Consider the following 27232-nt stretch of genomic DNA (forward strand, 5'->3'; position numbering starts at 1 on the left):
TAGTCTGTGGGGAATCTACAGGAAAATGGCCTTTGTTTGTTTTTAATAAATTAATGCCAGGGAGAGAAAGAAAGGAACAAGGAAGTTACTGAATAAAAGATTAAAAGACATACCAAGCCAATTTATTTGGATCCTGATTTAAACAGATTGTAAAAAACAAAAAACAAGCAAACAAAAACCAACAGCAGCAGCTTTATGAGACAATAAGGGAAATTTGAACTCTGAATATTTATGGTATTAAGGAGCTAATATTCTTGGTTGTAATAATGGTATTTAAAAGATAAGGACTTACCTTTTAAAAACCCATATTGAGGGACATCTAGGTGGCTCAGTCAGTTAGGCATCTGCCTCCTGCTTCGGTCATGATCCCAGGTCCCTGACAAGCAGGGAGCCTGCTTCTCCTTCTGCCTGCCACTGCCATTCCCCCTGCTTGTATGCTCTCTCTCTAACGACAATAACAACAACAACAACAAACCCCCCAAAAAAAACCATACTGAAATATTTATGAGTACATACAGTTTGAAAATATAGAATATTGTTGTGCCAACCTCTGCAACCTGAAAATAGAAATATATTAACATAGTAATGCTTTTCCAAGCTTTATTGAGATACAGTTCATATTTAACGTGTAACTTTAAGGTATACAACATGACTATTTCTTCTTTTTTTTTTTTTAGAGATTTTATTTATTTGTCAGAGTGGGGGGAGCACAAGCAGGGGAGCGGCAGGCAGAAGTAGAGGAAGAAGTAGGCTGTCCACTGAGCAAGGGGCTTGATGTGGGACTTGATCCCAGGACCCTGGGATTATGACCTAAGCTGAAGGCAGCCACTTAACTGACTGAGCCACTCAGCCATCCCTGATTATATATTGTGAGGTGATTACCACAATAAGATTGGTTAATATATCCATCACCTCATATAATTACTTTTTTTGTGTTCCTGGTGGTAAGAACACTTAAGATTTATTCTTCTGGTATCTTTCTTCCTTCCACTCTTTTTCTTTCTTTCTTTCTTTCTTAGTAATCTCCACACCTGCATGGGGCTGGAACTCACAACCCTGAGATCAAGAGTCACATGCTCTACTGACTGAGCCAGCCAGGGGCCCCTCTTAGCAACTTTCAAGTATACAATATGGTATTGTTAACTATACTCACTATTTTGTACATTAGATCCCTAGAACTTACATCTGGAAGTTTGGTAGTTCTTGACCAACATATTTAGGGCTGGAACCACAAAATCTAGTCTCTATTTTTATGAGTTTTATGTTTTTTAAGATTCCACATATAAGTGAGATCATACAGGTTTTATCTTTCTCTGTCTGAACTTCTTTCACTTAATATATTGCCATCCATGTTGTCACAAATGGCAGGATTTCCTTTCTTTTAATGTCTGACTAATATTCAGTTACACACACACATACACACATACACACACCACATTTTCTTTATCCATATTTTGATGGACAGATTTTTTTCCATGTCTTGGCTAATTGTGAATAATGCTGCAATGAATATGGGAATGAAGATATATTTTATTTTATTTTTTTAAGATTTTATTTATTGGGGCACCTGGGTGGCTCAGTGGGTTAAAGCCTCTGCCTTCGGCTTAGGTCATGGTCCCAGGGTCCTGGGATTGAGTTCCACATCGGGCTCTCTGCTCAGCAGGGAGCCTGCTTCCTCCTCTCTCTCTCTGCCTGCTTCTCTGCCCTACTTGTGATCTCTATCTGTCAAATAAATAAATAAATAAATAAATCTTAAAAAATTTTATTTATTTATTTGACAGAGAGAGACATAGTGAGAGAAGGAACACAAGCAGGAGGAGTGGGAGAGGGGAGAAGCCAGCCTCCCGATAAGCAGGGAGCCCTACGCAGAGCTCAGTCCCAGGCATGCTGGGATCATGACCTGAGCCAAAGTCAGTGCTCAATGACTGAGCCACTCAGGCACCCCCATTTTCAAGATAGTGATCTCATTTCCTTTGGATACATACCTAGCAGTGGGATTGCTGGATCATAAGGCAATTCTATATTTAATTTTTTGAAGAACCTCCATACTGTTTTCCCTAGTAGTGATTCTTTTCACTGTAAGACAGTGAGTAGAGAAGCCATTCGTAAGACTAGGGTTCTAGGTGACTCTGGATAGTAAACCAGCTGTCCTAATACTCCAGATGTGCATTAAAGGCACCACCATAAATTCTAGCACTGTCACTGGAGTACTAAAATAAGGTCCTGACTGGGCTCTCTTGGGCTTTCATCCTTCCCATTCCTCAACTTAGCCTCTAAATGGCAGCCCAAAGAATCCTTTAAAGTTATATATCCCATAATTTGCTTTCTTCTAAAACTTTCCAATAGTTTGGGGGCACCTGGGAGGCTCAGTTTTTGGGCATCTGCCTTCTGCTCAGGTCATGATCCAGTATCCTGGGATCAAGCCCCATGTAGGGCTCCCTTGCTTAGCAGGGAGCCAGCTTCTCCCTCTCCAGCTCCCCTGTGCTTGTGTTCCCGCTCTTGCTAATTCTCTCTGCCATAAACAAATAAAATCTTAAAAATAAAAAGATGTATTCTTAAAAAAAAAAAAAAAAGCTTATCAGTAGTTTTCCAAGTCACCTAGAATAAAATCCAAAGACTTTATGGTGGCTTCATGTTCCTCCATGACTCCCTCCCCCTCTGTCACTTGCATTCTGTCACTCCTGAATTTATTGTTCTTCTTATTTTCCAGACAACCTCCCAGTTTAGGGCCCTCACATTGGCCGTTCCTGTGTCTGGAGGTTGTCCTTCCAGATTACTGCAGGAATCTTTCTTTCACATCCTTCAGATTTTTCTTGTGTCACTTTCTCAGCGAAGACTAACCTGGCCATATTTAAAATTTCAACACCCTCTCCACTCACTCTCTATCCCCTCTCCTGCTTTATTTTTTTTTCTCCTTAGCTTATCTGATATACATATTACTCAAATTGTTTTGCTTATTCTTAATTTCTCTCACCAAGCTCCATGAGGTCAGAGGTTTGCCTGTTTTCTTCGCTGCTTATGTCCCTCCTGCTTAGAACAAAGCCTGTCCTAATAGGTGCTTACTTAGAAAATATTTATTAAATAACTGAAAAACTGCACAGCTCCCTCCCTCACTTTCTTCAAATCTAGTCAAGCATAACCTTCTCAGTGAGGCCTTTCCTAAAGATCCTATATAAAATAAGCACCCTTCCCTTTACACACCCCAAACCATTACTGTATCTTATCCTGCTTAAAAAAAAAAAAAATTGCATTTAGCATCACTTGACAAATTATATATATATAAATATAATAAATAAATATAAATATATTATATATTATATATAAATATAAATATAATAAATAAACAAAGCCATATATATATATATATATATGGCTTTATTTATTTATTTATTTATTTACCAGAGAGAAAGAAAGCAGGAGCGGGGGGAGCGGCAGGCAGAGGCTCCCCGATGACCAAAGAGCCCAATGCAGGACTGGATCACAGGACCCCAGAATCATGACCTGAGCTGAAGGCAGCCACCCAACCGAGCCACCAAGGCATCCCGACAAAATTATATTTATTGTCTCTTTCCCTTCCATGTAGATTCTAATTTCCATGAAGACTTGGGCTGTGTCCTCAAGAACCTTAAAACAGCACTTGAGTCTCGGTAGGTACTCAAGTTATTTCTTGGATGAACTAATGAACTATTTCTGACTGACAGCATTCTCTTCACGATCACAAACACTGCTAGAGTGGCCCTGAAGTTCCATCACAATCGAGAGAAGCTTGGAGCACTCTAAACTTCTCCACACACCCAAAGAGACACTTGCTCTTTTCTGGTAACTGCAAAAACAATGGTGTTCCCCGTCTCATTTCTGCCCCTAAAATTTAAGCACAGAATTGACAACTCAGGCCAACGCAGCGAATACAAGTATTTAGCAAATTCCGTTGTAAATTTCGCCTTAACCGAAACTTAAACGTGTTTACTTGACCCGGTTTAGCGTTGTCCAAGAACAAAAGCTAGCTCTTAGTAGGTGGGACTTGGCCGCACCCAGCGGGGACTGGCGCCCTCTCGGCCACAGGGCTCAGGATTGGCTGAGGAACCTCGGGCACCGCCCCCATGGAACGGAGGAGCGCATGGGCGGGGCCGACCGGGAGGTGCGTGGGCGGGGCGGGGCGGGCGGAGAGAGGTGGGCCCGGCTGGCGGGGCCTGGCCGCGCGACTTCCCGCCCATCGGGCTCAGGATTGGCGGAGACACGGCAGGCACCACCCACGCTGGCCCTAGGCGCGCGCATGGGCGGGGCGGGTCCCGTGAGGCGCGTGGGCGGGCGGGGCAGGGTTGGCTTGGACAGGGGGTGCTGCCACTGGGCGGACTGTTGCTTGGGTGGTGGCCGAGGGATGGCGAATGTGCGGGTGGCCGTGAGGGTCCGGCCCCTCAGCAAGAGGTGAGTTGGGGAGGGAGGGGGCGCCTGAGGCGTCAAATGAGCTGAGAGGAGGGCGAGGTCTCCGCCTCTCCCTCAAGAGATTCTGGCGCGGGGAAGTCAGACACAAAGTGGCCCACGGGGCCAGGGTCCGGAAACCTTAAAGGACTATCGGCACAAAGCCTCTGTTAGAGCTTTCAGGTCGTGTACTGGGGTATAGCGGTTCCTGGATTGCGTCAGGGGTGGGGGTGCGCCGTGTCTCTGTTCCTGGAGTCCTGTGAGCAGGAGTTTTTGGGGTACAGCGGCTCAAGTCTGGATGCACGAATTGGGCCTTTCTCAGTGAGTTCCCTGAGTAGAGCTGGGAAAGTACGCGGGGAGAGAGTGATCAGTCTCCTTTCCTTGGTGGCTCTAGAGTACCTGTGGAGACTGAGGCAGAATTCCGCGTGTTCCTGGGCGCACATGGGTTTCTCTGCAGAGATGTGGAGAGAGCCAGGTTGTAAGGTGTGAGAAGGAAATTGAGGCCCGGGGAGATCGTGGTTTCATCCTACACGCGACAGCAATACTGTGAAATAGAAGGAAGTTTCCTTAGCGTAGCCAGTGCGCATTTCCTTATGGGTCAATCTCATGCAGCACCTCTCAGGTCTTGAGGCATCCAGTGTCCAGCTACATAATTTCTTCCTCTTTTCACTGATTTTCCACTCACATTTGGAAAGTCAGGGAAGAGCTGATGTCTGTATATCCAGTGTGGGGCTTGAACTCACCATCCAAGTTCAAGAGTCAAATCCTCTACAGCTGAGCCAGCCAGGTGCTCCAGAACAGCTTTTTAAAGAGCTATTAGAGTTTGCTGACAGGTGAAGAAGCTGTAGAGAGCACTCTGTAGAAAAGACACTGAGAATAAAGGACTTCAGCTGTTAGAAAAGTTTTGGTGGTTTGGTGAGAAGGTGTGTAGAGGGAGGTGAGAGGACACAAAGCTGGCAGAGTATAGCCTGGGATCAGAAGACATACCGTGGAATTATTTGGGAGGTTTAAAAGTTTCCAGGACATAAGATGGCTGGAAAATTGGACAGAAGAATAAAAAAATGCATTGTCTTCCATAACAAAATTTGGTACTAGTAGGGATTATATTTGTCCCTGATATGGTGGTGATTCATTTTGAAAAGTCATTCAACTGACAGTAATGAGGAGAACAATGGGATGAGGGAAAGAAACAGAACAGAAAAGAAAGTAGGAAAAAGACGAAAGAGATACATGGAGAAAGAAGGAAAGCAGCACATGCCCGAACTACTGTGTTTAGATTGATATGTGGCTTATGACATCTGGCTTCTAGGTTACTGGATGTGGTTACTTAGGGTTGAAAAGTTTTCATAGGAGTATGCTACCTTGGAGGTAGCCTCTAAGCAGGTCTTCTTTTTGCAAAACTGTTCTTTTAGGGTTCTCAGGGTAATTACCTTGGCCTCTCCTGACAGTAACTTCTCAATTCCTTGAGAGCTAGGAATTTATAATAGTGTGGATTAGGTTAAGAAAATGCTGTTGAGGGGCGCCTGGGTGGCTCAGTGGGTTAAAGCCTCTGTCTTCGGCTCAGGTCATGATCCCAGGGTCCTGGGATTGAGCCCCACATCGGGCTCCCTGCTCAGCAGTGAACCTGTTTCCCCCTCTTTCTCTGCCTGCCTCTCTGCCTACTTGTCATCTCTGTCAAATAAATAAATAAAATCTTTTTTTTTTTTAAGATTTTATTTATTTGATAGAGATCACAAGCAGGCAGAAAGGCAGGCGGAGAGAGAGAGAGGAGGAAGCAGGCTCGCCGCTGAGCAGAGAGCCCGACGCGGGGCTCGATCCCAGGACCCTGAGACCATGACCTGAGCCGAAGGCAGAGGCTTTAACCCACTGAGCCACCCAGGTGCCCCAAATAAATAAAATCTTAAAAAAAAAATGCTGTTGAAACTGAGTTACTTGCAGCCACAGTAGAGAGTAATTTATCTCATCAAACAGAAGTGAGGAGAAAAGAAGGGCGCAAAAGCTTATTTACTTTCAGTCAGGTTAAGAGACTTCAGCGTCAAGAGGTAGGATGCCAATACTGCAGATACCCAGGTGTGAGTAGGTTATTACCAGGCTGAAGATTCAGGAGCAAATATGGATAAACACAGTGTGACCACCAACATCCTCCCTCCCCCAGTTAAGAAGTAGAGACCACTCCTTTCTCCTCAGAGAATCCTGCAGAGATGCAGCTGTACTCCAGGGTTTGTTAACTTCCATCATCTTTGCTGAAACTTATCCAAATGTAGGCACTCTGCTAATTACATGGTTTGTTCAACCTTCAAATAAGTTATCGGCACAGATTCAGTTAATAATCATTGGATCTGATGTGCTTGGGAAGAAATCTTAGAGATCATCTGGTCTAAACTTATATTTTTTTGTTTTTCCAGATGAGGAAAATGATCTTGTTTAAGGGTTAAACAAGGTAAAGCCAAGTTAAAGGTAAAGCCAAGTTTCTATTCAATAGACCAAGCTGCTCCTTCCTGAGACTACAGAAAAATTGTACTGCTTGATCAAATGCCTATTTGCCTAGAAGAACTAGAACTGACCATCAGTAAAATGATAATGTGGGGCATGGTTTTGATTCCCTTCCCACTCCTCATAGTTTCCCATGATTAGAAAGTCGGTAGCTCATTATGTGATGCTGTCCCTTGTCTATCCAAAATCATTAATCATTAACAGAACATGTTCTCTTCTTCCAGTATTGTAGACTTTGGAACACTCCCCACTGCCCTGTCAAAATTTACTGTTCAAATAGTATATTCCCTTTATGTGGAGTGTGTATGTGTTGTCTGTGTGTGTGTGTGTGTGTGTGTGTGTGTGTGTGTGTTTTGAATCAAATATAGGATAGCTAAATATAGGATAGCTACTTCAGTGGTTTTTTATGAAGATTAAAAGAAATAATACGTTAAAAATACTTAGGGCTTGGCTCATTTTAAGTGTACAATAAAGTGTTAACTGTATAATTTTTAACTGTTTTTATTACTGCTTATACTTCGCTTTCTACTTATATTTTTAAAGTTTTACAAAGGAATAGATAATAAGTGGTCATGTCTTATTTTCCCTTCTAGGACAGTGATTCTCAAATTATAGTATGCGTACAATCCACCTAGAGAGTTTGTTACAATGCAACTTGGTTTTGTTTTGTTTTTTTACCCACCCCCCATAATGCAACCTGTTAACAGGAATTTGAATTAATAAACCCCACCATCTCATGTAATTCCGATAAAGGTAGCCTGTGGACCATGCTTTGAGAAACATTGTTCTAGGAGTAAGTGTATAACTGAGGATTTATTCCTGTGCAAAGGGAAATTCATCTTAAGGAATGAATGCCTTGGTAGAATTTAGGACCCAGAGGCAAGTAATAGTAGTGCCACTCTGCCATGTGTAAGGCTCCATCTCCAAAGACTTTCATTGAACTCTCTGTGGCCAGGTCCCCAGTTGAGGTTGGTGCCCTTTCTTTCTGTTCTGCTCAATTTTAATTCTCCTCACTTTGTTTAGAATAGCTTGGAATCACTAGGTTACCAATGGCAGTGGTCCAGGCCAGGAATGAGAAACATCTTACCCTTATAGTTTGTATCTTTCTCCCAAGAAGTAAAATTCAGGGGGTGCCTTGGGTGGCTCAGTTGTCAAGCGTCTGTCTTCGGCTCAGGTCATGATCCCAGGGTCCTGGGAGTGAGCCCTGCATTGGGCCTCACACTGGGCTCCCTGTTCAGAGAGAAGCCTGCTTCTCTCTCTCCCACTCCCTCTGCTTGTGTTCCCTCTCTCACTGTATCTCTGTCAAATAAATAAATAAAATCTTAAAAAAAAAAAGTCAAATTCAGGACACTTCTTTCTAGGCTGCTTTACGTGAAAGAACCTTAGATGAATCCTCAAGAAAGGGCATACTTTAAAAAAATATTTGATGATAGATTTGGAAAAATTATTGCATCATTTTTCTTTTATGATTTTATTTATTTATTTGACAGACAGAGATCACAAGTAGGCAGAGGCAGGCAGAGAGAGAGGAGGAAGCAGGCTCCCTGCTGAGCAGAGAGCCCCATGTGGAGCTGGATCCCAGGACCCTGGGATCATGACCTGAGCCGAAGGCAGAGGCTTTAACCCACTGAACCACCCAGGTGCCCCAGCATTATTTTTTCTTATTTATTGTCCAAATTTACTATAATCTGTGTATTACTTTTATAGGGGGAGGAGGGTTAAGAAAGTCTACTTTACAATGGAGAAAGGAAAAAAAATGTTACCTTGTAAAATGATAACAGCAAAGATGAAAGATTTTCTTTAGAATTGTGGAGGGCTGTGTGGGGGCGGGGGTGTGGTTTATGATCCTGAAGGCCTAAGAATATCTCTGCTGCCTTAAATACTGTGTAGCATGAAATGTGAAATAAAGAGCATTAGGGCCTTGAGGAAGTTTAAGTAACAAATGTTATTACATGGGAGAGGGAAATTTCCTATCCTGGGCTTTATCCCAGACTCACTTAGTGGTGTCTTCCCCTCCCCAGATTCTCAAGATTACATCCTGGGAACCATGAGGAAGGATAAAAATGAGACAGAACATATTTTCTTAACTTTAAGTTCCCAGGCTAGGAATAATTTAATTGATTACTTTTACTGTAGTGGAGGAAATGCTGATGACTTAATTCTTGTCTCAACATTCTGGCTTGAGCATGTTAGCTAAAGGTTTTTATGTATGAGAAAAGATTTCATCTATAGAATGGAGTAATTCTGCTCATTTTGGGCTTCAGGTTTATGGGTCACTTGGATTAAGCCCCTTAAAGTAAATTTAGGTGTTGGTTAGTTGTTAACAGTGTTACTGCCTAACTGCAACATAGGAAAATTCTTGAGAATCTTGGCTCTCATTCCAATTTATGAAGATGAAAGGATTTGGGAAATATGTTCTCAGTATGTCAACAGAGAGGACTCCAAAACCTTTTTCATTACTCTCTATGCTCAAAATCCCGGAGAAAGTGAAGGGGATGCCTTGTGCATTGAGCAAAAGATACTCTCCAGAATTTCAAGCCTGATTTCTAAGGATATGGCTAAGAGCCCAGGCTTTGTGGTCAGACAGATCTGGGTTTAAATCTCAGTTCTGCCACTGCTTGATGTGTGACCTTGGACAAGTTACATAATTTCTCTCAGGTTCAGTCTTCCATCTGAAAAAATGGTAGGAAACCATGTCAGGAGAGTGTGTTAGTGGGAAGATTGCATAAAATGAAGTATAATATGTACTGTACCTAATAGAATGCCTATCACATGAAGGGTGCTCAATAGTGGTCATTCGTAGCTGTTCTAGGGCCAAATTCAAATGATCCAGAGAAGCATGTCAGCTAGGGACAGCTACTTACCGAGATAGCAGTAGGGAAACATTTTGTCCCAGTAACCCTGATCTCAGCTTCCCTTTTCTTAATTTTTTTTAAAGCAATGTTTCTTCTTTTATGGGCTTGGGTCTTGTTTCTAGGGAGACCAAAGAAGGAGGAAGAATTATTGTGGAAGTTGATGGCAAATTGGCAAAAATCAGAAATTTAAAGGTAAGCCTGAAATTGTTTTCCTTTCTTTTTCCACTGAGGAGTTTGTATATTACAGGGGCTTCTGGGATAAAGATGTGTGTGTGTGAATGGGTTTAAGGTGGGGGTTTGGGAGAAGGGAGAGTTTTATACAAAGCAAGTATAAAAATAAAGCAGGAAAGAAGTATAGGGACTGTGGCCACTACAGGCCAAGTTCTGTTAAACAGGGTGCAGCTGTTTGGAAACTGGTCGCTTACTGCTTATGAGAGTCATGGCTAGTGTAAGTCACTTCCATGGGTATATTTAACTCACTGGACCACCAGTTAGACTTTGTCTGAAGCCTCTCATTTGACACCACTTAGTCCAGAAGCATTACTAGATTTTAGTATGCATCAGCTCCCCGAAGGGGAGTTGTTGTCCTGAATCCTGCTGTAGATCTTCTTTCACAGATCTGATTGACCTTTGAGTCACAAGTGGACAAACACTGGGAACTTCCTCCTCCACCCATCACCCCCCAGGGCTAATTTCCTCCATCCGTTCCTCCATTTACCAGAACAGCAGAAGTGGAAGGGGTTCTTTCTATATGGGCTTTGGGGAGTGGAGGGAGACAGGGAAACTGACCTCTACCTGCTGCTGTAGACAGCTTGCAGGTGGTACTCAGCATTCCTGGAGCTAAGGAAGCGGACTTGTAGGAGCGAGGGTTATCTGGACCCCAGGTCTACAAGCCATGCCCACCCCTGTGATGTGGTATTTCCATTTGTCAGCAGCTCTCTGCTAAAAGAGAATGGGACCTTCCAAACTTTCAATAGGTGCTCCCCAGGGACAAAAGACCTTTTATTCTCTACTGTCTCCTATTTATATCTCTGTTGCTTACATACTTCAAGGGCTTTGTTCTGAGAGTTGAGAGTTTTGGTTTTTTAAGAATAAATCCTGGCCAGGATCAAACTCTAATCTGTCACCTGCACACCTACTGAGCTGCTTACTTCCTTGAGTTCAGTTATCCCCTAAGAATTTCTTAGTCATTCTGACAGCCTCTTTCTTTCTTTCTTTTTTTTTTTTCTAATTTTTTTTAAATAAACATGTAATGTATTATTAGCCCCAGGGGTACAGGTCTGTGAATCGCCCGGTTTACACACTTCACAGCACTCACCATAGCACATACCCTCCCCAATGTCCTAACCCCGCCACCCTCTTCTTACCACCCCCCCCCCCCCCGCAACCCTCGGTTTGTTTTGTAAGATTAAGAGTCTCTTACAGTTTGTCTCCCTCCCGATCCCATCTTGTTTCATTTATTCTTTTCCTACCCCCCAAACCCCCCACATTGCATCTCCACTTCCTCATATCAGGGAGATCATATGATAGTTGACAGCCTCTTTCTATTGTAGTTTATGGCAGCTAGTGCTAGGGTTTGTCTATCCCTGTCCAGAGTCTACATATTAAAGAATAAGATAAAACATTTGTGGCATTAATACCATTCTCCCCACTACCTGGATGTCAGTGTGGTTCCAAGCTCTGAATCTATCCTCATCTACCCTGGGCAGTTGGGTTGGTCCTCGTTCTTCTATCCAGTGTGCTTTCTAATGCACTGGGGGTAAATACCCAGGGACCTCTTTGAAAGCCCTAGATTGATAGGGTCAGAACTACTCATGTACTCCTGGTATCCTTTACAGAAATACTTGGAGAAAGAAATGATAGTGTTAAGAAGATGCTCAGAGAGTTGGAAAGGCTTTCCCTCCTAAGCTGTTCTATGCTTGGTTCATATGTAGGCAGATAGGTAATAGTATGAGAGACAAATTTAATTCTCTGGAGCTTTTATTTGATGATGCAAGGACAGAGTTTACATGTTTTCTTTTTCAGGTCGATAACATAAAGATTCTCATGGCCAGTCAGGGTTTCTCTAGGTATAGCAGGGAGGAATCAAGTGGCACTGGCTAGATTCTGACATTATGATAGAGAGGACTGTATTCTATGTTTGATTTTAGGTGGACAATCGACCAGATGGCTTTGGAGACTCCCGGGAGAAGGTTGTGGCATTTGGCTTTGATTACTGCTACTGGTCGGTCAACCCAGAGGATCCTCAGTATGCATCTCAGGATGTGGTAATGTCATTTTCCTTCACTCTCCTTAGTGCCCCATAACTGGATAATTATTAGGAAATTGACATGGAATTGGGGCCTGGCTATTTCTTATTTTAATAGTTTGGTCAGAAATTAATAATGTTTTGGGGTGCCTGGGTGGCTCAGTGGATTAAAGCCTCTGCCTTCGGCTCTGGTCATGATCCCAGGGTCCTGGGATCCGGCCCCGTGTCAGGCTTGCTGCTTGTCGGGGAGCCTGCTTCCCCTTCCCTCTCTGCCTGCCACTCTGCCTACTTGTGATCTCTTTCTGTCAAATAAATAAATAAAATCTTAAAAAAGAATTAATAATGTCTTGATCTGAGAAGTAGTAGTGAGAGGCCATCAACTGCAGAAAGGACAAAGGGGATGAGAAAAGAGTGCTTCTCTAGGGCATAGAAGTTGGCTAGTGTCCATTTAGGTTTGGGCCTCAGCATGATTCAGGAGGGTACAAGTTAGTTCAGTTAGTGATCTTCTCCAATGGCAGGTAAATGGGTTCACTTCAAAGTTGGCCTGTGTTTTATACAGCAGAAGGGCCCAGGAATCCTAGAGGCTAGAATCTTTGAGCCTTAGGCTTGTGCTTATGGTCCTAGGCTGAGCATAAAAGGCTTAGTTGGCTAGTCTGGCAATAGAGGTGAACTCTATTGATGTGCTGAGGATTGAGAGAACAAGCCAAGGCCTTCCCAGCATAGTTGTGACCATATATGTGTCATAGAAGACAGTGGTCTTTATTCGTAGAAAGTGTGAGCAGTCTGATGGCTATTTCAGTCCTCCCTGGCCACAACATACCTAGGGCTAGTCTCTTTTTCTTTTTTAAGATTTATTTATTTGCTTTAGAGAGAGGGAGGGAGAGAGAGCGGGTATGTGCATGCATGGTGGGAGGGGCAGAGAGAGAATCCTGGAGCAGACACCCTGCTGAGTGGGGAGTCTGATGTGGGGCTCAGTCGCAGGGCCCTGAGATGATGACCTGAGCTGAAATCTACCGTTTGGGATGCCTGGGTGGCTCAGTTGGTTAAGCATCTGCCTTCTGCTTAGGTCACGATCCCAGGGTCCTGGGATTGAGTCCCATAGGGAGCCTGCTGCTCCCCCACTTGTGTACTCTCTCTCTCCAGAAAATAAATAAATTAATTTTTAAAAAAAATTCCACCACTTAACTAACTATGAGCTACATAGGCACCCTAGGGCTATTCTGGATACAAGAAAAGTTAAAACTCTTTGTGTAACAAATCAATAATCTGGGTCAATAATGTTTGTAAACAAAATTACATATCTATATATATCTCAAAAACTTGGTATAATTTTGATGTGAGGCTCACATTTTACATTTATATAGCTTAAGTGTATAAAAAATAATGTAGTGGGAAGCCCAAAAGTCCATAGTGGAGGGGAGTTCATAAATATGATTCTTATGTTGTTGCCTGATTTGGAGTTTAGTGGAAAGATCAAATGGGATTTAGACAGGAAGCCTGTGCAGAGAGATAAAACCACTGTCCCCTGAGGTTTATTCTCACTTGTTTATTAATTGTCTAAGGCTTTCATCAGTCCCAAGGGGAGTTAAGATAGGAGACAGCAGGAAAGGAGCCTCTGTCACAAGCTTAAGTAGGGCCAGAGATTCTTGAATGATGGCAGGACTCATTGCTTTAACACAGAAATTAGAACCCAGACTTAACCCTGAGGTCACCAGGAATGGAGAGGCAGACTGTAATAAAACCACAGGACGTGGGGTGGAAAGAATTTTTATGTCATCCAGTTCAACCTCTCCTAACAATCTTCTCTGTAGCATTTGTGGTCATATTTTGGGGATGTGGGTAAGAGGGGTCAGTTTTAAAAAAAATTTTATTTATTCATTTAACAGAGAGCACAGGCAGGCAGAGTGCAGACAGAGGGAGAGGGAGAAGCAGGCTCCCCACTGAGCAAAGAGCCTGATGTGGGACCCTGGGATCACAACCCAAGTCAAAAGCAGACACTTTAAGAACTGAGCCAACCATGGGCCCCAAGGGCAGTTTTATTGAAATATAATTTAGATATAGTAGATTCACATTTTTAATGTACAGTGTACAGTTTCATGAATTTTGACAGTTTTGTAGCTATAATCCGTATATAAAACAGTGCATCATTCCCCAAATTCCTTCATGTCCCTTTGCAGTCAAATTGTTATCCTTACCCCCATTACCTGGCGACTGCTAATCTGTTTTCTGTCCCTGCAGTTTTGTCTAATCCCAAATATCATGTAAACGTAATAAAATAGCATGTAGCCTTTTGAGACTGGCTTATTTCAGTAAGCATGATGTATTTGAGATTCACGTATGCTGTTGTGTGTAGTATCTTATTTTGACCTTGATTCAGAGCTACTTAAATCAGCTTCTTGGCCAGAAGGAACTTATGGCTTTGGAAGCATGGATTCTAACTGCAAAGAACAAGGGACAAAGTCCCTGGAGGATTGTGCCCCCTTCATCACTGGGTTTCTTCCTTTTTTAGTCAAAATTTTTTTAAAGATTTTTAAAATTATTTGTTAGAGAGAGAGAGAGAGTGCGCACAAGCAAGGAGAACAGCAGGTGGAAGGAGAAGCAGGTCCCCCGATGAGCAGGGAGCCCAATGCAGGACTCAATCCCAAGACCCTGGGATCATGACCTACAGCGAAGGCAGCTGCTTAGCTGACTGAGCCACCCAGGCATCCAAGAAACCTCTGGGTTTCTTCCGTTGTGGGGAAAGACTGTCCTCACCCTCAAAAATATGGCACTGATTTCAGAATATTCACATATTGGAGGGAAAGTTTTCCTCCACTGGCTGTAGGGGGATTTTGAGCAACGTCATAAGCCATTGCTTGATGATATTAGCAGGAATGTCATCTATTTGGTGTCGGTTCTGCCTCAGAGTCTCTTAGAATGTTAGAGCTCGAAGGGAACTTAGCAGTCACATCTAGGCCAGGGCTTCTCAGCCTATTGATATTTTGATATTGTTACTGAAATTTTGACCAGATAATTCTTTGCTATGGGCATCTGTCCTGTGCACTGTAGTGTGTTTACCAGCATCTCTGGCCTCTACCCACTAAATGGCAGTGGCAATCTGAATCAGGAACATAAAAAAAATGTTTCCATCACCCTCAGGTTCCAGATATAGCTGTTTGATTTATATGGCATTATACAGGCAGTTAATGCCCAAGCGAGCCTGGACCCATGCTTCCTGTGGTGGTCTTTTCATTGCACTGTACCATTCTACCTCCTTTTTATATTTATTTTACAGCCTCAGAAGATAGGTTCAAGATTAGCATTTCTTAGTGCTTTAACATTTGCCATTCCTTAGTGGTGACACACTCAATTCATAAATTAGGCATCCACAAACATGGGCCTCTAGAGAACAAGTCAGCTACTCTTAGTTCTACTGAGAGGCAGTTTTCTTTGTTAATATATGGCTAAATATCTATAGATTCTAAATGTTTATTGTTTCATTTGATCATCTCCAAAACCTTTAAGTCCTTACTATTTATTTCATTTTATAGATAAGGAAACTGAGGTACATAAAGGTTACAAGACTTCCAGATCACTTAGCCAGTAAGTGGTGGAGCAGGGATTCAAATCCAAGACTGTCCAATTATAAATTGTTTGCCAGCAAGCCTCACAGACCCTCAAAGTTAAAAGAAATCTCAGTCTACTAGGAGACCAGGTTATCTCTTCATACATACTGTCTGATTTAATTCCTTCAATAGCCTAAAAGGTAGGAGATTTTATCCTTTTATAGTCAAGAAAATTTAGACTTAGAGAAGCTATGTGATCTGCCCAAAGTCACACAATAAGAAATGAGTTTTAGATTTGAACACAGGTTATCTGAATGTGAAATTCATATGCTTTGCTACACTACAGTGTAAAAAGGAAGAAAAAAGGGATATAGGAAAAGGAAGAGATGATAAATTAGGAGAGAGGAGAGAGGATGAAGAGGAAAGACAGGGGAAAGACTGTAGTGAACAGGGGCTGGTAGGGGATATCCTACCACCTGTCTTGTCCATTACCCTATGACCCTCGTGCTGTTAGCTTCCCATTCTTAAGGCAGCTTGTTCTTCATCTTAATTGTGTTTTTAGTCTTTATTAATGTTTAGACCTCCACTCAAGCCTTTTCTTGGTATATATATAAGCCAAAATTGGCCTATATTTTATCTGGTTATAATCTGTATTAATGTTAATCTACTTCTTCTCTGAGGTTAGGCATGGGTTTCAATTCAGGCATAGCCACTTATTAGCTGGCTTACTTAACACAAGTTACTTAGATTCTCTGAGTCCTCGTTTCTTGAGCTTGAGCTCCTGTGAGGAGGAATTGAAATAATTAAGTTCCCAGCCTAGAATTTGGCAACCAGAGTTGATAAGGGAGGTCCAGAATACTGTGGCTTGGTTCCATGTTGTGATTACCCTATCACAGAATGAGAGAAACGAGGCCCATGCTCCTAAAAGCTGAACTAGATTTGAAAATCTCTTCTTGAATCTGGTTGTGATCCCTTCTGGATCATCATGCTCCACTTGGAAAAGTAACTTCCCTCCTTTCCTCCTGCTCAGGAATATCTCTTGGAGCTGGAGTTCTCTGATTAAGTGTATTGTGTTTGGGTAATTTTGTGTTTGTTAAACTTTCCATGAAGAGCATTAGCTCAGCTTTACCTAAGAAGGGCTGTAATTGGCTGTCAAAACAAGTGCAGACTGAGTCAACAGAAAGCACGTCCAGAACAAAAAGCTACCCAGCCCTTTGTGGAAAGCAATTGCTTCTGTTCTCCTGGGAATCTTTATTTTTAAATGGCCAGTTATTTGGCTGAAACACAACACCTAAAACACTTGTATCTTTTCCGGATAAAAGGTCAGGTGAGTGTACAAGAGATTTCCTTCTCATAACCACTGAATCCAAAACTGAAATTATAGCAGCAATGTGTTGTACTTTTGTTTTTATAATATTTATTTAGTCTCTACCATGCACTGAACACCGAACACACAGTATATCCATTGTCTACTCTCAAAGAGCCCTGAAGAGGGGTGGGGTGGGGTGTGTGTGTGTGTGTGTGTTAACACATTCTTTGGTAAATATTCTCTTTAGTTCTAGACTTTAGTTCAAGTATGTTAGGAAACTCCAAGAGTCTTCAGAAAATAACCCCACATAACACTAAAAATGATTGAAGGGCTGACTACAGGAACCAAGAAGAAAGCCACTATCGGTATAGTGTACATTATGTGCATCTGCATGTGATTATTTAATAAAGAAATGTTGGTTCGGGGTGACTGGGTGGCTCAGTCAGTTAAGCATCTGCCTTCCGCTCAGGTCATGATCCCAGGATCCTGGGATTGAGTCCTGCTTCGGGCTCCCTGCTCAAGAGGGAGTCTGCTTCTCCCTCTGCCTCTGCCTTCCCTCCTGCTCGTGCTCTCTTTCTCTCTCAAAGAAATAAATAAAATCTTTTAAAAAGAAGTGTTGGTTCAGAGACAAGAAGACAGGTGATAATAATGCTCAAATGCAGAACATGATGATTTTAACAGTTTTTGGAGCATTAGAACCAGTTAGTCTTTAGTTCCATTAGGATAAAATGGAGGAAATTGCAGATGATTATATGTAATTAGGACATAAAGAGTAAGTTGTGCAGAATTTTTGAATCCTAATATGTGACGAGGCTGTGATTAGATATGCTGCCAAAGAAGGAATGTTTCTCTCTGGGGACCCCAACCCATTATAAGATGAAGACAAATGATCTATTACTTCCTCAGTAAGCAGAGTGAAGTAGAGAAACAGACTGAGACCCTCATTTCTTTTTTGTGTTCTGAGCTTAGAGTGTGAATGAGTAGAGTAGAGAAGGTGGAAGAGTTACTGCAACTGAGGGAGGGACCTTAGAGGGGTAAGAGGAGGGGGAGCACAAAGAGGAAACTAAGACGAGAAGAAATTTGAGAGTTTACAGAGGGGGAGATGCTGTTAGGGTTATGGTACATTTTATAGTCACCATTATTATCTCCATCTTCAGGATGGGAGCAGGCTCAGGCACTATGACTAGCTTGCTTTAAGGTCATACAGCCAAGTTAGAGACCCAGTATTTAAACCCTTGACCATGTGACTCCAGAGTCTCCGCTTTCAAATGCTGTACCACACACAGCTCTGTTTATTTCTGTATTTCCAGTGTTGCACATTTTATGTTTTTTTTTTAAAGATTTTATTATTTATTTGACAGAGATCACAAGTAGGCAGAGAGGCAGGCAGGGGGGCAGGCTCCCTGCTGAGCAAAGAGCCAGATGTGGGGCTCGATCCCAGGACCCTGGGATCATGGCATGACCCACTGAACCACCCAGTGGCCCCACATTATATGTTTTTTAAGATTTTTTTTTTTTTTTAAGTAATCTCTACACCCAACGTGGGGCTTAAACTCACAACCCGGAGATCAAGAGTCACAGGCTCCACTGACTGAGCCAGCTAGGCATCCCCAGTGCCATATATTTTAAATGACCAATTAATGGTTATTGGATCAATTATTCAATTCATGGTTCAATAGATGAGAGACAAGTTAGGACTCTGCCCTCTTGAATCTTGCTGCCTGTTTTCAGAAAGCCTCTCAGTTTACTTACGTTAGAGAACCACAGTCCCCTATCAGTTTCTCTGTGCATCCCTTTTCCCTAATGCATTTGTGTGTTAAGGGAGCTAGGGAGTGTGTAGGCGACAAAGCATTTTCTCATGAATATTTGCAGAGTTGTGTACATTCCATCACTAGTGCTATTTCTTCCCAAGCAGGATGGAGACAGAGGTAGAAGGGAGAAAAGTTTATAAGAAAAAGCCTTTTTGTGCAATAACTGGATGGGGCTCTGCAGGCACAAGTGGGGGAAGGGAGATTATCATGAGTGTTTCATTTCAGTATGTTCCTTCCCCCTGCCAGCAGCACAGCTGCTCAGCTACATAAGCATGGCCATGGGCTGGATTTTAAGGGAATAAGGTCATTCTTTTGGCTTCATCTAACACATTTTTCCCCTCTTTAGAAACTTGATTATGAACCTTTAAAGAGTAGCTTTCAGACTCATAAAAGTATAAAGAATTGAGGTCCTTGAAACTTAGTTTGCTGCTGGTGCTGGATGCCTGTACAAAAATGAACAGCAGAAACTAGAGAACACTTTTAAAATGCAAAAGTTGGCTTGAAGCAGTCTTTTGGATTTTTTCTCCTTCCCTGTGAGCCAAGGACTAACAGAAATTTCTGGTATGGAGCTGGGTCTTTGAGATCTAGGCCAGTGAGGGAGGTTATTTGTAGAGGAGGCATACCCGAAGCTCCATAGTCAGTTGCAGATGTGGAGCAGCCTAAATATAAATATAAATAGGGTTCCCGAGACAGTTGTCCTTGACATTGCCCAGAAGTTCTCTTGCTTGCATGTTCAATGCTGACAAGTTGATTTATACATGCACTCCCTTTATATTTGAATTTGTCCTGGGTTTAAAAGGTTTAAAGGATTGCCAATTAATTGCTTTAAAAAGAGCAGTATGATTGATGATGGTGATGCTTACTTCGAGAGTCTGGAAAAAGTGATTCACAAAATCATCTAAACAAAGGGATATAAACTGAAGAGCAGCCCTTTGTACAAAAGGTCTATGTTTCTACCGCAGTAGACGTGTGCACAGGCAGACTGATAACGGTAGGCCTCTCCAGAGGAGGCCACCTGGTCTGCCTCGCCAGGTGCTAAATTCTCTCCCACATACTTGCACAGTAAGTCTGTGTCCAAGCACACTCTCAACACCATGTCAATGGTCCTCTGCCTAGGGGAGCCAGTCCAGCTGACCAACAAAAGGCCCGTTCTAAGTACTGTGTTCTAAAAAAGATTCAGAAAGTGTGGAGAAAGAAATGGTACTGGTTTCTATCTAGTTCTGTACTCAGTGGAAAGCAGATGACTCCATAAAAAGTGTCAGCAAATGAATTGGTTTATCAAAATATTTTGCTATAAAGGAAATGCAAGCTAATTATAACATATACAAATAGTACAGAAGAGTGTAATGTAAAACGTGGGAAAAAACCTTCTCCTTCCACACCTCCCCCCAGTCTCATTCTCTAGAGGTAACCACTGTCTACAGTTTCTTTGGTATCCTTTCAGATAGTCTCTAAACATAAAAATCATGTATTACATATCCTTTAAAAAATGTGGAGGGGTTTACACTGTACATACTATTTTTCAATGTTTTTTCAATACTATTTTTCAATATTTTTCAACTATTTTCAAGCTTTTTACTCAGCTTATCCTGGCTCTAATTTATTTGCTATACATGTGGTTCTATCTCATTGTTTTAATGCTACATAGAATTGTGGTGTATAAAGGTATTAGAGTTTAACTAGTTCTCTAGTAATGGATGGCTGGGATATTTCCATGTTTCTGCTATAATACGGAATACTGTAATAAACATCTTTGCATTTTTGCAAGTATAACAGTAAGACAAATTTCTGGAAGCGCTGTTGCATGTTCAGAGAGTTTGTGCATTTTATTTATTTTTAACATTTTCTTTTAAAATTTTATTCGTTTATTCGTGAGAGGGAGAGAGAGGCAGAGGGAGAGGCAGGCTCCCTGAAGAGCCTGAGGTGGGACTTGATCCCAGGACCCTGGTACCATGACCCAAGCTGAGGGTAGAGGCTTTAACCCACTGAGCCACCCAGGTGCCCCCCGAGTTTGTGCATTTTAAATTTCAATAGATTTTTGTCTAAATGCCTTCAAAAACATTGTACCACTTTATACCCTTAACAGTAATTTATCAGAATACCCTACTGTATCCCTTGTCAATACTAAGTATTACCAAACTTTTTAATCTTTGCCCATCTGACAGGTAAAATAGTATCTTACCAGCTTTGATTTTCTTTCATTTATAATTGAAATTGAGCATCTTTTCATGTTTTCTTAGCCATTTGTATCTTTTCTGTGAATTATGTGTTCATATATTTTCCCTATTTTTCTACTGTATTGCACATCTTTTCTGATTTTTTTTTAAAGATTTTATTTATTTATTTGACAGAGAGAGATCACAAGTAGGTAGACAGGCAGGCAGAGAGAGAGAGGAGAAAGCAGGCTCCCTGCCAAGCAGAGAGGCCGATGTGGGACTCGATCCCAGGACCCTGAGATCATGACCCGAGCTGAAGGCAGAGGCTTAACCCACTTAGCCACCCAGGCGCCCCTCTTTTTCTGATTTTTAAGAGCACTTAGTGTATTAAGGAAATTGATCCCCCATTTCAGATGTTGGAAATATTTCACATTTTTACTTTTGTTTTGGCTCTGTTTATGGTAAATTTTTTTCTCTGTGTGAGTATATCTTTAAATATAGGCAAATTTGGGGTGCCTGGATGGCTCAGTCAGTTGAGCGTCTGATTCTTGATTTTGGCTCAGGTCATGATCTCAGTGTTGTGAAATCAATCTCCAAGTTGGCCTCTGTAGTGGTTGTGGAGTCTATTTAAGATTCTCTCTCTCCCTCTGCTCCTCCCCTCCTCTAAAAATCAGCATTTTTTTCATGGTATACTAATAGATTTATCTTTTCAATATTTAATATTCTATCATTTGAAATTTTTTAGTATAAGAAATGAGGTAGAGCTTCAACTTTATTTTTTCCCTCAGCTTAGCCATCTGTCCCATTATCATTTATTGAACACCCGGCCTTTCTTCACTTTCATCATTTACTAAATTCTTGTCTGTACTTGGGTCTCTTTTAAAACTATTTTGTTTAATTGATCTATTCATATTTTGTGATAGAACCATATTGTTTGAGGAAAAAAAACACAGTTTTTCACTACCTTTTCTTTTTTTTTTTTTTTAAGATTTTATTTATTTATTTGACAGAGATCACAAGTAAGCAGAGAGGCAGGGTGGGTGGGGGGAAGCAGGCTCCCTGCCGAACAGAAAGCCTGATGTAGGGCTCGATCCCAGGACCCTGAGACCATGACCTGAGCCAAAGGCAGAGGCTTAACCCACTGAGCCACTCAGTCGCCCCAGGACTTTACTTGTTTTTAAGTAATCTACACCCAAAGTAGGGCTGAACTCACAACCCTGAGCTCAAGAGTCTTGTGCTCTACCAACTTCCTCTCACTATTTTTTTAATATTAGACAGGGCTAGTCCTTTCCCCTTTCTTTCTCAGACTATCCTGGTTATTTTGGTTATTGCTCTTCCCCAAAATGTCATGTATTTTCTTGCTTTTGCTCGTGTTGGCTCTTCTTTCTAGAATATATTAAAATATCTCACCTCTCCAGTTCCTGCCATTCAAAATGCTGCTTGTTTTTCAAGACTTGGTTAAAATAAAATGGTACTCAGTCCTTGAAGTTGCATTGCTTAGTTCTCATAGTATTTGTTACTCTTTTCTGACACTTCCTGTATATTACAGTTAATGCTCTTTGGGTACATGACTTACATATTTTATTTTTTTTTAAGATTTTATTTATTTATTTGACAGAGAGAGAGTGATCACAGGCAGAGAGGCAGGCAGAGAGAGAGAGAGGGAAATGACTTACATATTTTAATAGACTGTGGTCTTTGAAGGCAGATGGGGCCTCTTCCATCTTTTAATAACCCACATTCCCTAGCACACTGACATTTCTTTCATTCATTCAGTGAGCATTTAGGAAGCAACTACCATTTGTAGCATAATGGGGTTGAGTGCTATGCAGAATATGGAATATGGACTTATATGAGACGTGATCCCTGCCCTCAGAAAGTTTACAGTCCTATTGGGAATACCAGGCTTTAAATATATAAAAATAACCAACAATATTGAGCATTCAAGTGTTAAATGGGTGGTACTTAATGATAACTACTTCAGGAATCCAGAGGAATAGCAATAATAATAGATTGCTCTGAGTAAGTTCAAGGGAGGTCATTTCAGTCAGAGGGAAAGGCAAAGATTATAAGGCAAGAATAAGAATATACAAGATGTGTTTGAATGGATTATGTGGTGGCAGTCCAGGGTGAGGCTAAGAGGATCTCAGTGCCCATCTTTCCAAGTGTTCTGGGAGGCCAGACTCCCATATTCCACCTCTTTAGCTACTCCAGATTTCAAGGGATATGGAGGCTAATTACAGTTTCTTTGGTATAGTGGCAGAGTGGCCTCAAGGATGTCCTGCCTACTCAGCTGAGTCCTGCAGATACAGGCCATGTCATCATTCCCATTACAGAAGCAAAAAAGGGGAGGATAGGTACTTTCACTTCAGATAATTTGGGCACCATGAAGATTTTCAACCTGAGGGAAGGAGGCCAAGTATCCTGGGTTCCAAGATGGCAGAAACAGCATTTGCTCACTCAACAAACATTTATCTACTCTATGTCAGGCATATACTAGGTGCTGGGTAATCAAACTGTGAGTGTGTGTATTTAAGACAGCGTTTTGCTCAGTTTTTTGTTGTTGTTGTTGTTGTTCTTGTTTTTATTCTTTTTAATTTTTAATTTTTATTTATTTATTTATTTATTTTACCTTACTTTGATACAGCTCCTTTTCTCTAGATTAGATTTTGTGCAAATCTAATGTCTCATTCAAAGCTCCTTTTCCAGAGGTTCTAATAGGCTATAGTGCCTATATCATCTTTCTGTCCACCCCACTGTTACTTGGGAATCACTTCCTTTTTTGTTTCCAGATACTGAGCTTGGGGCCATCATAGCTCCATCTCTACTGATTTTTTCAGCAGCCTGCCCATGGGGCATCATACAGATCTGTTCTTGTTCTAAAACAGTAGAAGTGTTCACATTTTAATTTAAGCTACTTTCTTGTAGAAAAATAGCCTCCCAGGAACACATTGCTGGTTTTTCCTTCTGGATATGCCTATTAAGCTTTACTGAAGACCATGCATATCCAGAGGCCTCCTTGCCATGGGAGGAAGAGAACTTGTTTCCTACCCTGGGAACACAGATGTAGAGAGCCTGGGGTTGTTCTTGCTACTCAAAGTATGGACCTTGGTATTTCCTAGAGCCTATCAGAAATTTATATTTTTGGGATGCCTGGGTGACTCAGTTTGTTGAGCATTCCAACTCTTGGTTTCAGCCCAGGTCGTGATCTCAGGGTGGTGAGATTGAGCCCCACATCAGGCTCCTTGTTCAGTGGGAAATCTGCTGGAGATTCTTTCTATCCCTCTCCCTACCCCCCTCCACTTGAGTGCACACACACACTCTCTCTCAAATAAATCTTTACTTATTAAAGATTTTATTTATTTATTTATTTGTCAGAAAGCCAAGGAGGGGGAGCAGCAGGCAGAGGGAGAAGCGGGCTCCCTGCTGAGTATGGAGTGCAATGCGGGACTTAATCCTCCCAGGACCCTGGGATCATGACCTGATTGAGCCACCCAGGCATCCCAATAAATAAATCTTAAAAAAAAAAAAAAAAAAAAAAAGAAAACAGAAAAGAAAGAAAGAAGGAAAAAAAGAAAAAAATACGTATTTCAGACCCAACCCAAGGGTACTGAATTAAATCTGCATTTTAGAGATCACCAGGTGATACATATGCACCTGAAAGTAATTCAAGTTAGAGAAACAGATTTGGAACCAAGAGGTCTGAGGTGGAGTTAAGATGCTGCATGCCTGAGGACTACACTTTGAGTAACAAGAGTGTAGAGTATGTGATGCATTCCACTGCAGTTTATACAAATCTGAATTGATGACTGCTTTTTTTTTTTTTTTTTTTGGCTACAAAATGTGGATTATTTTTAACCCACTGAGCCACCCAGGTGCCCCAAAATGTGGATTATTTTTATTTTATTTTTAAATATTTTATTTATTATTTATTTGACAGAGATCACCGGTAGGCAGAGAGGCAGGCAGAGAGAGAGGAGGAAGGCAGAGGCTCAACCCACTGAGCCACCCAGGTGCCCTAAAATGTGGATTATTTTTAAAGATTTATTTTTTATTTTTTACTTTTTAAAGATTTTATTTATTTGACAGACAGAGATCTCAAAGTAGGCAGAGAGGCAGGCAGAGGGAGAGAGGGAGAATCAGGCTCCCTGCTGAGCAGAGATCCTCATGTGGGGCTCGATCCCAGCACCCTGAGATCATGACCTGAGCTGAAGGCAGAGGCTTAACCCACTGAGCCACCCTGCTTTTAATTCTTTAATAAAATATTTTCTTCTAAAAATACTGTCTTAATTTTTTAAATAGGTAATATGCACGTATGGCAAAAAAAAGGTACAACAGGATATATAGTGAAAATTAAGTGTCTCTTTTATCTCTAGCCACCTCCTTCCACTATGCTGAGGCAACCATTGTTAGCAATTTCTCATATATATTCTCAGAGAATTCTATGGAAATATAGAACATAACTGTATATTTCTTCTCTTTAAAAATTGGAACACACATATTCTGCATCTTGCCTTGTTCAGTAACAGATCTTGGAAACATTTTCATATCCATTTATATCATTACTTCAATTTTTTTTGATGGCCCCATGGTAACCTTCTGTGTGGGTTAACCATAATGTATTTGTTACTATGAACTTTTAAACTATTTAGGTCTTTATATTTACAGTGAATTTCTTGTAGGCAGCATATATGTTTTCCTAACCAGATCATCTCTGCATTCTAATTGGGGCTATTTCAACCATTTACATTTAGCATAATTACCAGTACAGTCATAACAATCATTTTGCTTATTTGTTTCCTATTTGTCACATCTCTTGTTTTTTGTTTTGTATTTTTTAACCTTTTTTGGATTGTAATTTTTAAAAAAAGATTATTTATTTATTTGACAGAGATCATCAAGTAGGCAGAGAGGCAGGCAGAGAGAGAGAGAGGAAGAAACAGGCTCCCTGCTAAGCAGAGAGCCTGATACGGGGCTTGATCCCAGGACCCTGGGGTCATGATCTGAGCCGAAGGCAGAGGCTTTAAACCACTGAGCCACCCAGGGGCCCCTGGATTGTATATTTTTTATGATTCCATTTTATCCTTGTTGGTTTTTTAGCTATAACTCTTTGTTTGCTTTAAGGTTAGTGCTTGCTTTAAGGTTTATAGTATACATTTCTAACTTAATATAGTCTACCTTCAAATGATAAGATACTACTTCCCCCCACCTTAGAATACTTCTGTTTCTCCTCTCTCAGGCTTTATCCTATCAAATCATATACTTTATGTCTACATGTGTTATTAACTCTATTATAAATTAATATTTTTGCTTAGACAGTAAATTATCTTTTAAAGCATTTAAAATCTTTAAATATAAAAAATCGTATTTATTTACCTGTGTAGTTACTAGTTCAGGTACTCTTCCTTTCTTTTTTAGATCCATATTTCCATCTGGTGTCATTTTCCTTATGTCTCTTAGTATATTCTTCAGCTTTATTTCAGCTATCATATTTTGGATACTGCAAAGATAGAGACTGTGTTTGATTTATATCCCCAAAACTATATAGCATTATGACTGGTGTCAGCACATGATCCACATTGGTTTGTGATTTGCTGTATGGACTCTAGTAGAGCACATTTTAACTTAGCATTTGTCTCCTAAATCAAAGGCAGCCAGAACCTTTGTCAGGCACAGTGATAACTATGCTGTGGCTTCTAGAGCATGGACATTTGATAATTTTCTCTGTAACATTTGGAGCATTTCCAGTTGTAGATCTTGGCTGCCCAACATCCTTGTTGCTACTTGCTTTTCTTTCTGAACTGCGTTTTTTGGGACAGTAGTTGGCCTCATATTTCTTTTTCAGGATCCAAAGTTAGGGGTGATCACTACAATATACTGGCTCTAATCTGTGATTTACATACATCTACATAAACTCAGCTTCCAGTAAAAATCGCCTTTTTGGAGTTCTGAGCTGGTATGAGGAGGAAGAGGGTACAATCTGTTTTTATCTTTGTTCTATCATTTCTACTTGGTTGTCCTCCTTTTCTGTTACCTGTCCCTTAAACCAACATTCAATTTGATGTTTCTTTTATTTGTGAAAGCTCATTAAGGTCATGTAATATGCAATTCTTTTAACTTGTTCCATTATTTATTCAATGTGTATCTACTAAAAAATATTCCAAGAATTGCGCAAAGCACTGGAAATAACCAAGAAGAATTGGACACTGAAGGGACACCTGGGTGGCTCAGTCAGCTGAGCATCTGCCTTTGGCTTGTGTCGTGATCCTGGGATCCTGGGGATCAGTGTGGAGCCTGCTTCTCCCTCTGCCACTCCCTCAAAACTCCCTCTGCTTGTGCTCTCTTTCTCTCTCAAATAAATAAATGAAATCTTAAAAAAAAAAAAAAGAATTGGAC

The 27232-nt window shown here is 41.2% G+C and overlaps 1 protein-coding gene across 1 annotated transcript in view; it reads left to right on the forward strand.

The window, feature by feature from the left end:
- Positions 1 to 4322: 4322 nt before the first annotated feature.
- STARD9 (StAR related lipid transfer domain containing 9) overlaps positions 4323 to 27232 on the forward strand; it is a 125103-nt gene continuing 102193 nt past the window's right edge. The window contains 3 exon segments of the mRNA XM_047738251.1: positions 4323 to 4425; positions 9890 to 9959; positions 11918 to 12034. Of these exon segments, the coding sequence (XP_047594207.1) occupies positions 4379 to 4425; positions 9890 to 9959; positions 11918 to 12034 (234 nt within the window). The 5' untranslated portion in view covers positions 4323 to 4378.

This window comes from Lutra lutra, chromosome 7, assembly GCF_902655055.1.
Source record: "Lutra lutra chromosome 7, mLutLut1.2, whole genome shotgun sequence".
NCBI lineage: Eukaryota > Metazoa > Chordata > Mammalia > Carnivora > Mustelidae > Lutra > Lutra lutra.